This window comes from Thermobia domestica, chromosome 5 (assembly GCF_964235325.1).
Source record: "Thermobia domestica chromosome 5, izTheDome1.hap1.1, whole genome shotgun sequence".
NCBI lineage: Eukaryota > Metazoa > Arthropoda > Insecta > Zygentoma > Lepismatidae > Thermobia > Thermobia domestica.
Window position 1 is genome coordinate 167,037,382 of NC_137458.1, and position 13,903 is coordinate 167,051,284.

General features: G+C 38.4%; 1 protein-coding gene across 2 annotated transcripts in view; it reads left to right on the top strand.

Moving 5' to 3' along the window:
* LOC145686256 (histone chaperone ASF1A-like) overlaps positions 1–13,903 on the top strand; it is a 67,333-nt gene that overhangs the window by 24,592 nt on the left and 28,838 nt on the right. Inside the window, exon 2 of one of the 2 annotated variants that reach the window (XM_081759370.1) lies at positions 8,878–8,994. The exons of the other annotated variant lie outside the window; for it this stretch is intronic. Within the exon in view, the coding sequence (XP_081615496.1) occupies positions 8,878–8,994 (117 nt within the window). The remainder of the gene's footprint in view (positions 1–8,877; positions 8,995–13,903) is intronic. 2 annotated transcript variants of the gene reach the window in all.

Here is a 13,903-nt window from a genome sequence, read left to right on the forward strand (position 1 = left end):
GCTCGGTTATGCTGTGGGCCGCCATATCATGGTTTTTATTGGGTAATGTGGTCACACTTAGCGGACGAATCACGGCCAACGATTATGTCGCAATTTTAGGAGACCACTTGCATCCTATGGTCCGGATGTAGTTCTCGGACAATAACGCCATCTTCCAGGATAATTCACCCATTCACACAGCTGACGTTGTTGCAGCGTGGTTTGAGGAACATCGGGATGAAGTTCAACACCTCCCCTGGCCCGCCCAATCCCCAGATCTCAACATAATTGAACATGTGGTCCGTTTTGGAAACACGACTCCGGCGACGATTTCCACCTCCATCCTCTCTCACAGAATTGGCCGATGCCCTGCACGAGGGATAGTATAAAATTCCACTTGCTACCATTCACGACCTCTATGCCTCCATCCCACGTCGCATCAAGGCTGTTCTGAAGGCGAAAGGTGGCCCGACACCATATTAATATGGTAAGTTGCAATTTCGTTCAGGTGTTTCCATTTTTCTGATCACCATCTGTATATATATATATATATATATAAATCTGTTTGCCAACTATTAATATAATCAAAGTGAATTTAATATTAAAATTGAATTAATTTTCCAAATCTACAGTCCATTATTTTTTCAAATAACGTAGAAATGAAGGCTCTGTAACAGTCCGGGGGGGGGGGGGTATCGGATTATTTTTCGATTGGGAAAACATACTTTCATAAACGTAATTTACAAATAGAAACAACAGAACCAATACAAAGTACAGATCAAAACGAAATAAAAATAATGATTGAACTTTTCCACTACATTAAATTGAAAATTTGTAACCAAAGAAATATGCAAAACTCCTTGTGCATGAAATCAATTTCTTAGCTCAGCATATGCCAATCACAGTGATTGGATTTCACTATTTGAGACTGAAGGAACTTGCTACTTCGTTTAAGCAAAACGCAGCATATATTGTTCCTCCACAATCTGAGAAATAATATACTCTTCCAGTACCTTTAGTAAAGGGGGCGCACACAGAACAAATATTGGATATCGGAACATGGTACACGTAGTCTTTTCCTGCAGAAGGCCAGTAAAAAGATAGAGCCGGTCCAAAAGGGTGCACAAACTTGACTTCATCATTTTCCTCTTCATCTTTACCTAACGCTAACCCAAAAAACTGACTTTCGCAACCACATGCAAGATACGAATTAGTGATGTCCGTGATGTTCATTTGAGAAGATATTTTCTTCAGTAAAATGAAAAATGGAACTGAAATCTGGATCAGCACTGATTCGCTTTGTCCCAATCGAGGTTTGGCTTAGAGGAGAGAACTGATGATATGATGGTGTTTCCGGATTTTTTTTTTTTTTTTTTTTTTTCACCAGAAAAACTTGTAATTTTTTTGCGTGTATCTGAGTTTCTTTTTCAGCAAGCTGAAATTTATATGTTCAATGCGAGATCTGCAGAAGGTAAACTTTTTCTGGCGTATTTAAAAAAATCAGAACATCTTTGAAGGCTTTCTTTAGTAAGTAAACGTTTGTCCCACCAATACCATCACATGGCTTGTAGCAAAAAATGACCATGATGCACTTGAGAAATCCTCATAATGATAACACAAGTTTATGAAGTTATTGTACTGCGCAGCGCATCCATGATTAAAGTAATTTACATTTTTGACATATGGAAATTGCCATTTCAGAAGTTATTTGTTTGACTCTCATAAACAAATGCGACATCGTGTTCCAATTCATCTGATATCACGCACAAACTAGAAACAGTCAGGTCTTCAGATCCAGGAAGACGTGTATATAATACTGCTGGGTGTAGGGTACAGGAATCAGACCAGTGATACCCTGGAACTTCGCCTTGAATTATGTAGGAGTAATTTTCACTGAAGTCCATCAGAACGACGGCTCTCCGGCTAAAGATTTTTCTGTGTCCTTTATGAAGTGCTTTGGAAATAAATGAATGTGGCACAAGCTTTTCAAGCTTTTCGTATCAAAATTCACATACTCGTCCAGTGTGACAGAATTTTTCACCAATTCTATTCTGTCCATTGATACCCACTGATAATGTTCCTTCCTCCCCAGGATCAAAATCCTCGAATTTTGCAATCAGAAGCTGCCTCAATTTTTCACTGGAGGGACACTCGGAACAATGCCTCAGCATGCAATCCCGACTATACACAGAACAAACCAGATGACGGATCAAGTCTTGATATCTCTTCTGTGACATGCATGCAGTAGAATAACGTTTTGATGTATTGTACACACACACATGGAATGCGTCCCAGCAGAACCTGTTAATACATACCACTTAGGACGTAGCGTGCAAAACTTAGAAAATCCAATTTTAATATTTGGATGTTGATGTTTAAATGAGTATAATTCTTTTAAATTCCCAAGTAATAATCTCTCCTCCGTGTGTACATTTTTGAAATACTGTTTTTCCAGGTAGAATTCTGGAATATTCATCAACGTAGAAATTCTTTACTATTTGAATTGTATCTTCACTCAGCTGTTTTCCCGTTTTCAATTCAGGAATAACTAAAATTCCTTTATTCTTCAGAACTTTTTTTCTTGCCGGACGGTATATTCTTACATTAAATTCATCGACAATCTGTTTCCTGCTCCAAGATGAGGGCACTAAAGTTAACAGTTGTATTTTTTCTCTTCTAGTAATTTTACCTTGGAGTTTGGCCTTTATTAAATCAAGAAGTTTATCCATATCATGAGCCTTTTGTTTCAAATCTTTTGAAATTTTACAAGAATCTGGTTTAGAGACAAGCTCTTTTACTACAACTTTGCTTATTTTACTTTTCACAGCAGAACTTGCTGAGTCAAGCTTTCTTTTAGCATATGCAGGCTTGCTGTGACGGAATGGCATGGAATTTGAGGGGACTCCCCTAATGCTGTAAGTGAAACATCAAGATGCTCTACAGTTAGTTTTTTTTGCGACAGATTCTTCTAAAACCGATACATCGTGTTCACTAAATTCGTCCGTCTTTGCATTCAAAGGAAATCCCAAGTTTGTTTCTGCAATTTACCGCATATATTTTGTCCAGGAATGTTTTTTCAATGTCATACAGTCAGTTTTTATTAATTTCATTAGCAAAATCAGCACTTTCCGCAAAGCCTTAGTGATTGTTTTTTTTTTTTTGTGGCAGTTAAATGGATCAAAAAAACTTGTCTAGTGTTCATACTTCAAGTAATATGGTTTATGATCACAAACACTAGTTAACAAATCAGAACTGATTCCACTCCTTTGGGATAACAATTCTTTCTCGGATGCACTGATAATACAATGCAATTTGACCACTCGTGTATAGCTGTTTTTGTGACATTCACTTTGTTTCCTTTCCTACACTACATTGCACTGTTCTAATTCACTTCGCGACATCATTGTAGGCCAAATTAAACTTGACAGGATGAACAACACTGTCTTGCAGCAACCAGGATGAACAACACTGTCTTGCAGCAACCCCAATAAGTATACAGTCTTAAGCACTCAACACGACATAAAAGTCTGCACAGAAACTCAGCTGAAACCGAAATGAACAAGTTGCTGTACCGCCACAATGCAGAATCAGACAAGATTAGACATGTTCCTACTCGCATTGCTCAGACAAGGTTTTTCACGTCAGCTTGGTAGCTACACAACTTGCATGTTCGCGTTAACTAAGATTTTCAATCTAACTAGTCCTGCATTAGATTTGATAGTTTATTATACATCGTACATTCACAGCTAAAAGTTCTGAGATGAAGAAATTAAATTTATTCCCCTCCCACAATTGCAAATTCGGCCAATCTCACTTCATCTCAAATACTGAAAGCTACACAATAGCTCTAAAAATAGTTTAGAACTTCAGATAAAGTATTTTATCCGGGTGCTCATGAAACGAGCATTTGTCCTTGTGTACAGGATGTCTCAAAAGTCCGGTAACTCGGTTATCAGTTACAACAAACTGTAAGAGGGAAAATAGTCTCCAAATATGATGTTTTCAATCTAAAGTGAAGGAACTGTTTAAATCGAACTAGCAGTTTGGGATGCACAATCTTTATGTACCCAATGTTAAATGAAAATGCAACATTGCCATTTACCTGGACCCACAACATAAGTGAAGTTACTGTCTTTTATGCTAACGTGTCGATGGCTAGCCCCCATTTAAAACATGACCCCTATTCACCATACTTTTACAAAATTGATCCACCTCCCGCAGCCCCCTCTATTAATGGCAACGTTGCATTTTCGTTTAACATTGGGCGCATAAAGAGTGCACAGCCCAAACGGCTAGTCGGATTTTTTTTTAAACCTTCACTTTAGATTGAAAACATCGTATTTAGAAACTTTTTCCTCTTACATTTGGTTGTAACTATAAGTTACCCTATGTCAGGGGATTTTTGAGACACCCTGTATATTGAACAACTACAAACGTAAGATCTTTGACACTATAGATACATATATCAACAAATGTATTAAATAAATGTATTCTCTTGTCATACAAAACTTTGCATTATGACTAAAAGCTTGTACGGTTAAGTTTAGTTGGCAGGACTTTTTATTTGGCACTGGCTTCCCCTTGACTGTTATATAACCTTCATTTCTACTTGATTTGAAAGATAATGGACTGTAGATCTGGAAAATTAATTCAATTTTAACATTAAATTCACTTTGATTACATTAATAGTTGGGAAACAGATTTTTATATATATGTTTTGAAAGTAAATGTTTCTACCCTGGTTATCCCGCTTCTCTGAACCCCCACACACAACACAAACACGTGTACTTTGTAATTACTTGAGACCTGTGGGAGTGAATCGAGCAATAATGTGCCAATACCTTGCTTGCATCAATGGCAATAACACTTTATAGATGACACGAAAAGCTGGCGCGTTGGCCTTGAACTGTTAAACGAGAATTACTAACCGAAGCATTCAAAAAACCACTAATTTTATTTTACAGTCTCGTAGAACATACCTTAAGGTTCAATTAAAAAAAAAAAAAAAAAAAAGCGACAAGGTAATTGCTCCGCCTCACAGCGATAATACGCATTACGTAAAATTAGAAATTTACACAAAAAATTAACTATTTTGAAGTGCAAGGGTACATTTTTCACCCTTAATATACAGCAATCTTGATGGTGTTTTTTTTTTTTTTAATTTTATTTATTTATTTATTAGCTCTACAGACTTACATAAACCTCGGGTAGAAGTTTCCGAATGATACATTGCTTAGATACTGAGATGAATTTTTGTATTAAGCTCTACGAAATATTAGATGGCCTCGAGAACGACCGGGATACCTGAAATTCTGAAACTTTGGCCTCTCACAAACTATTGGATTTCGGAAGGAAAATTTTACAGGTCTTCATACCTTAGTAGTATTAACAAGTACACGAAATTTCATTAAAATCTGAATTGGTGGGTGACATGGCCTGGGTGATTTGACGTGGAATGGGCCAATAATAATAATAATAATAATAATAATAATAATAATAATAATAATAATAATAAAAACGAAAAGTTTCGGGATTTGAAAGAAAATTATACTCTTAACCATCTAGCACGGGTATGCTTTCGCTGACAGGGGCTTGTCAGCGGTGACGGTTTAGTGGAAGACCTGCGTGAAGATTATTGCGCAACGATTAGTACACAATTCCATAGTAGACTCAGGAGAGGGCCGCGGTGGCTCAGTAGTAGTTCACTTTGGTGCTTGGGGTCCCGGGTTCGACCCCAGTCCCCGCCAAGTGAACTTTGTGGTGAACAAACACCGTGTGCGTGGGTTTCCTCGGGGTTCCGTTCCCTTCCATCTTTTCATTACTCATCACTGTCTCCCTTAGCCTAACCGGCATAACCGTGAGACGTAAAACTGTTTTCATTTCATTTTAGACTCAGGAGAATTGGACCGATTTGAAATCGGGAAGCATTTGCTGCTGTCGGTCGGGTAGGAACTCTAACTCTTATTAGAAACTGGCTCTTCAAGACAAGCGAGAAAAGAAATCTGTAGAAGAAATAGCCAAAAGAGGCAAAGGCAAGCTTTACAGTAATGACACAGGAATTGGAAGCCAAAAGATACGATTGAATCTCAAAGCCTTAGCCGAAATCTACGAACAAATTACGTACTACAAAAGATGAATGTGTAAATCAAGGATGAAGCAATCAGTTACGGATTTGAAACTGTTCAGTTTCTTACAAGTAGTAATGTTGGTACCGAGTAATGAGTTCAGAAAATTATCAAACGTCTTTGTCAACTTGGTATCATGTTTGTATTTTATAAAAGTAACCAAGGAAGTTTTGTCGCTTTTTGTAGAGGTCTCTATTCAGTTGGCCTTCACACCGTGTGTTGACTGCGAATGGAAATAAGGTGAAAGTCAGTTGTTGGTGTGGGTATATCCAACATACTACTTGGTTGTGGCAGTTCAGTTACACTGTGATCTTGCGTAAGGACAGAGTGAACATGGACCTCCACAGAGCGTCATAAGGGCGCGTTGTGCTGCAAGTTCAAACTGGGGTCAAACGCCGCTTCAGCGGGCCGAAAGATATGCCAAGCCTTTGGTGAGTGTGTCGTGACTACACGTACAATGCAGCTGTGGTTTGGCAAGTTTAAGGACTGTGACGAAACACTGGAAGACGCACCACGTGTTGGAAGACCAACACTTGTATAAAATGAAGATCGAGCAGCAATTGATGCCAACAGTGGCCAGACACGTGAGGAACTGGGATTACGATTCAGGATGAGTGGAGAATCCATTCGGCAACACCTCAAACTTGGGAAGCACTACATGTTGGGTCGATGGGTCCCACATGATTTGATTCAGGACCAGAAGGCAACACGAGCAGACACCTATTTCTCGTCGGAGGAAGGAGCCATTTCTGGTTAGGGTGTTGACATGTGATGAAAAGTGGATCCTGTACACGGCGCAATCATTGGTTAGCACATCATGAACCGGTTCCAAAACAGCAGAGACCAGCACTGCACCAGAAGGTCCTCCTGTGTTTGAACTGCTCGCGGCATAGTGCATCGGGAACTGCTACCAGCTGGTCAGAACATCAATGCAACAGTGTGCTGTCAGTTGAGCGGTATTCAAGAAAAAAGCAAAACTGGAGCACCCCAGCACTTGTAAATCGCAAAGGGTCCTCCTGTTGCAGGACAACAGTAAGCCCCACATGGCTAAGATGACCCGGGACACCATTCTGTGCCTTGGATTGGAAATACTATTGCATCCGCCATACTCCCCGAACAATGTACCGTCCGATTATCACCTGTTCTATTCCTTGGACAATCAGAGGACGCCAGTTCATATCTTTAGTAGAGGTGCAAAACGCACTTTATACCTTCTTCGCTTCACGGCACACAGTTCTACTGCAATGGTATCCATGGCCTTCCAGAACGTTGGCAGAAGATCGTCGATGCTGATGGGGACTTTTTTTTAATCTTCCAGGTACGTCTTGGGTGACACTGATGTTTGAAGGTGGTGGGTGAAAAGTAACAGAACGTATTTGGTTACCTTTTATATTACGTTAAAACATTTAAGATTGAATCTTGGAAAGGAGTATATTTAAAGATGTTACTATACTAAATGCATTATTTATTCGTGGCAAATATTTTATGTCGGGAATTTATCAGGAAATTGGCCGGAATTTGGATGGAAGTTAGTAGATACTCTGTAATCTGAATCTTTTAATTACAGGATAATTGTCGTTCTTGTTTAGCATTTACGAGTCTTACACTTGCATGGTTCAAGATACAGGTCGTCTTGTGGATTGATCATTAATGTAATAGGGGTCGTGGGACCTAAGAATATCAGGAGTGTTTTGATAGTCGTACTATAGGAATCGTGTGGTTTAGACCAGGAAAGACACTTTTCTGATCTATTACTCAGTACAAGAATTTTTATTTTTTAACCAACATAAATTTAAAGCGCACAAATTTGCAATTTTATTACATGCATCTAGATTATCCACCCATGGTAATACGCGTCCTAGTACTTTTATGTAAGTTTCAGTTAATTTTTATCTATCTATATATATAAAAGAGAACGTACAAATCCTTTGTTAGCTCATCACGCTAATACGGCTGAACCAATTTCTTTCATTTTTGGGGGGTTATTAAGATTTGGACCCTAGATGGTTTTTATCATATCACTTTAATTTTCAATTACCAGTGTCTTGAGATAATTGACCATTCAAGTGTCCATAACGTAGAAATCCTTTGTTAGCTCATCATAGCTAAATCTAACCGTATTTATATGCAACCCACATGATCGTGTCACTCGGCGGGTTAACATAAATGACAGGCGATATAATGTTAACATTTACTGCAATCTTCTATGGTTTTTATCATATCACTTGAAAGCGAAAAAGTAAAAATTATCTAAGTAACAAAGTTTATTGCGTTCCGGGGTGACCCCAGCGAAGCGGGGTGAACGCTGCTAGTTAATGAATAAACTAAATGGAAAGAATTGGTAGCGGGCTAGATGTAACAATGGTATGGCTTTGGGGCGTAAATTAGACCTCTGCCAAATGGCAAACTACGAAGTTTACTATTTTCACATTTTAAGCCTACCAAGTATTAGTATTAGCATTTTTTCTTATATTACATGTATCATCTGAAATATTCTGATCCATAATTTCAAAGTATTCTGATGGTGAAGCAACTATGTAGAACAAATGTAAAATATTTGTAATAGGCATTTTGTATTTGATGTATTCTACTTCTGAGCAAGGCATTGGATTTGTTTAGAATAGAACAGATTCCTTTATCTGTTATTTCAATTTTGTGGTGATGTAGGATACTCTACAGTATCTGATACAGTGAATGTCAGATTTGTACTGCTAGATATTTGGTATGTTAATGGCTACTTGTGGCTTTTTCTATCGATAATTTCTCTTTATAGAGTTCAAAATGGCGAAAGTTCATGTGTCCAATGTCGTGGTGCTAGATAATCCATCTCCATTCCATAATCCGTTTCAAATGGAAGTGACTTTCGAGTGTATTGAAGATCTGAAAGAGGGTAAGTGTAAAAGAATTAGTCCTAAAACTGTTTCAATGATAACACTGTTTTCTCAAGCCCAAATTTCCTCCTAATTCTTCTTAGATCCCAAATACATGCATTAACATTTTGGTAACTACTTGTAGGTTCAAAACTATTGTAAAAAGGGAAACCGTGAAAGTAAGATTTCAAAATAAATTTGAGTTGTAATTTTTGCACCAAGGTTTATCGTTATTAGGACATAACAGGGTTCCTACTGATCCGGGAAGTCAGGGTAAAACTGAAGGAAACTGGTGCACGTCAGAGAAGCTCAGGGAGAAAGACGGGAAAGTCAGGAAGATTTTATAAAATATTTTTTCTTACATTAATTGTACACCAATTTCAGCTTAGCCAACAGTTAATGATCACAGTACGGGACGTTGCTCAGATTTTTATGGGAGGGTAAGTGGAATGTACGCATGAGCAACTGCTTACTATTTGTCTATAGAATAAATGTTCTCATAAATATGCAGTTATATATTCCTTATGTCATGCAACATTTCTCATGGATCAGGGAATTTCCTACCAAACTCAGGGAAACATTTCCCCAGACCAGTAGGAACCCTGTATAAACTTTCACCGTAATTAATGTATAATTCTAAATATGGAGAAATCAGCTGCTTGCTTGAGTGAGGAAAGAAGCTACCTTGTATAATAATAATAATAATATAATAATAATAATAATAATAATAATAATAAAAATTGTTATAAATATAAATTTCCACTTTGAAGTGCTTGGAAAAACAATCAGACGAACTGTCAATTTTCAAATCTGTTACATTTACTAGCCCGCAACTTCCATAATTTATGTATGAAAACGTTAACACAGACGTCAAAAATGTAAATTATTCATGTTCCTGAGATATTATATATATATATATATATAGTGTGTCACACAACTCTAACACTTTTTTTCGTGAAAAATGCTAAACTACGAAAACATGAGGTATGCCTTGTCGCAGCAGACGAGTTTCTCCACTTAAGCCTACGAGTAACGAAATCACCTACAGCTAAACAGCTGCAATTCATTCATTAGTCATGGCTCATCGTGGTCAGAATGTTCGCGAGCAGCTTACTGCTCTTGTTGGAATACGGTGGTATGAGTGTGAGACAAGCTAGCGAACGTCTTGTTCCCTATCCTAGAGCATATACTTGGTGGAAGAAATACTCAGAAACAGGTAACGTGTCTAGAAAACCTGGCACTGGCCTTCAAAGGGTTTCAACCCCACAAGATCGGGCCCTAGTTGATGTAAGCCGTCACAATCCTTTGTCATCCCGGCAGTTAGTGATAGCGTCTAGTTTTCCTGGCTCCTTCCTCACCGCTCGACGACGCCTTAAAGATGAAGGGCTTTACGCATATCGAGCCGCGTGTAAGGAGCAATTGACGGATAGTTATAAAGTTGATCGACTAGCATTTGCTGAGACAAATATTGGTCGTAACTGGAATCATGTAATCTTCACAGACGAAAAGATATTCTCTTCAGCAAATGGCCCTCGACTTGTGTATAGACCCACAGGAAAACGTTACGATCCACAGTACATGCACAGAACGCATCGAATGGGGCATGTTACTATTCACTGCTGGGGATGGCTGTGTAAGGATACAGTTGGTGAATTACACCGTATAGAAGGCCGATTGAACAGCCAGAAGTATCTGGATATTGTGCAGTATGGCTTGCTCCCCGCTGCGAGAAATTTATTTGAAGACTGCATCGTAGAAGTTCAAAAAGATCATAGCTCAATACATGATTCCCATCTAGTGCAAGCCTGGTTTCAAGAGGAATCCAATGTTGAGCTAGTCGACTGGGTTCCAAGAGGATCTGACTTGAACCCAATGGAAAATCTATGGGCGGAAGTTACAAAACTTTACACGAAAATTGGCCTGATCCCCCACCAAGGACAGCTGACGCACTTTAGGTGCTAGTTTCTGGCGCGTGGGAAGGAATAGCACAGGGACACCAATATGTTGCTAGCTTAGTTAACTCATTACCAAGAAGATTAAGATGTGTCATCGAAGCTAACGGCGATTATACGAGATATTAATACCTGAATAGATTTGTCTTCATACCCAGGTGACCTTCGAGCTCTTTCAAGAGCTCACTAAGTTTTTCAAGTTTTCCTTTAATATTGCTTTCTTTGGGACGTTTGCGTTTCGTCGGAATGTGCAATATATATTTATTTCTGCTCCTTTGTTTACCCTACACAGATAGTCCATTGGTTAGCACGTGTGCCTTTGGTATACGGGGTATCGGGTTCTATTCCCGCTGGGAGAGGCTTGTGTTTTTACCTATCTGTGATAATTCTGTGTTCGTGCCCCTGTTGTGAAAGAGGTACTGCTAAAACTATAAAACCGAGTAAAACAATTACACATAAAAAAAAAAAAAAAAAATCAGTTACTGAGGAACATTCGGTAAGTCAGTTTTGTTTTAATATCTAATGCCTAGCGCGTTCGTTGTTGGGTCTTATAGTCGCGGGTTCATTTCCCGTTAAGGGTCCATTAAAATTTTACTTGAACTAGAATTTATTTGCATGAATCACTCGTATTCTTTAGCCTAAAGGACTTAAATGAAAAAGACGTCGTCTATCAGAACAAAAAATGGCTTAACCGTTTGAAATGATTTTTATTAGTTAACACTTTCACCTACCTCTGACTCATGGGCACCCAAAGGGGGCAGGGTGGGCCGCCCTGACTCACGAAATGTATACAAACAGAAATACCAAACATAGTATATAGCAACCATGAAGATAGCCCATCCTAGAACATTTTAGGGTGCCATGCGCGGACTGGCTTGTTGTCACGCCATTTTTATTAAGATGCGTATCCTAACAGGAGAGGAGTTAAAATTTATGCCAAAGATAGAATCTCACATTTGTGAGATGAAACTTGACCCTATGCCGTTAACGTCGCCAATATCTAGTGGCCCACTTGCCGGTAAATGTCGATCGTCGATATAGCGACGTATCGAAAGATTGCCGCTAGTGTGTCCCTCGCGGCAGGGTTTCGTCGAGTCGAAACAGACATCTAGAGTAGGAGTGTTGCAGTTACCACCACGTAGCGGCGATGACTTCTTTTCGGTCCGTCTTTCGATTCGTCGCGGAGAATCTCCGAAGGGACCGAAACTACTTATCGCCAGTCATGTGGATGCGTTTATTATATGTTTTTCCTGACGAATGTTCCTAAAGTGAGCTCCGGGGTCAAGAGTAGCCCATGCTTCTACATCACAAGGTTGCTGTTTCGCGCCATTCCGGGAGAACTTGATATACATTTTGTAATTTTTTTTAGACTTATCTCAATGTAAATGAAGCATGCATATAAGCTATTTAACATATTTTGGTGGAGTAATTTTGTAATTCATTCGCATTTCGTCGCGTCTCTGCCACTGGTGGTATAATTTTCAAAACGGAAATGGGGCCACCGCGGATCGTTGCAGTGGGGCCATCAATTTTACCCATCGATGGTCCACCGACGCTTACGGCACGGGGTAACTCTAAATTAAATTTAATTAGGAAATCACTAGTTGCTATAAGAACTAGTTTTTGAACTTGGACTGTGTAATATTGCTCTTTTGAGGCAAACATTTCTTAAGTTCAACTTCGAGTATCTTCGGGGAAACAGTAAACCAAAGATTATAGGTTCGAACCCACAATCAAACGTTCACAATCGAAAACCTTCTGTAAATCTGGATTTTTCCCTTTTAAGTGTAATAAGATATGTTGATCCGTTATTCACTGTACTGTAGAAACAATTCATCATTGTAATACTTAAGTATTTCGAAATTGTGTGTACATGGGAGCACATGGTAGTTGCCTCAATCCAGCTATAATCAATGCCCTCAATTTCTTTCGTGCAGTTGATTTTCCTGCAAGCTGTTATACAACGACAATTCGTCTAGTTGTGTACGTGCCGAACTGCTGAGCCAAAGGACGAGGGATCGAATCTCGGAGATGGACATGTGAATTTTTATTACTTGCAGAATTATACATTTCACCCATAATAAAATGAGCATTAAAACAGTTTATTTCCGTGGAAAAGTAAAAATTTATTTCAAGTTGTTTGCAGGGAAGGAAAACTAATTGGGTTCATGGTTGTCCGAATACCTGACGATTTGAATAAATCATACGACACGCCTTTAGTATGGAGTTAGAGCTTTCTGATACGTATAAAGAAATCTCACTGACCTAAAATACATTACGAAATAGGACCTACCAGAAGCTTCAACACCACGTCTGCGTCACTTCGGTGAACGCTGTATCGAAACTTCCTATATAAATTTCACTAATTGACGTCTAGTCAGTCGACCGTACTTGGTTTGTTAGCTAACTATATTGAAGGGATATAGACGAACAATATGCAAAATCCATTTTTCAATTTTGTCAGGAAACTAATAAAATGTGACGCCCTGATGTTTCAGAATTGAACTTTTTGGGAGGGGTAGATTTCACTCATCTGCTGTAAGTAGTGACTACTGCTGTTAACCATTGCTTTTTTTTCATTCACACATCCTATCCTCTTTGAAGTTCGGTTCCACATGCCATTCCATTTAGTTTCATATATTCTGTTCGATTAAATACACATTCCTCAATCTCTTATAATATGTCCAAATTAACAAAACGGTTCTCTTGCTTTCTTTCTAATAATGATGATTTAGATTTCAAGAGTTAATTTTAAAGAAACTTGCAACTAATTTGTTAATTACTACGAGCATTGAGTTCTTCATTGTGTGTTAATATATTCTTCAGTGTTTACATTCTAATAATAATACATATTTATGCCACAATTAGATATAATTGCAGTATACGAAGGCTAAGTGGGTAATAAAGCAGTTCAAGCCAATATCTTACTTCAATCTGTATCGTAGATTACAATTATCGTTAAAAGAAATTGAATATT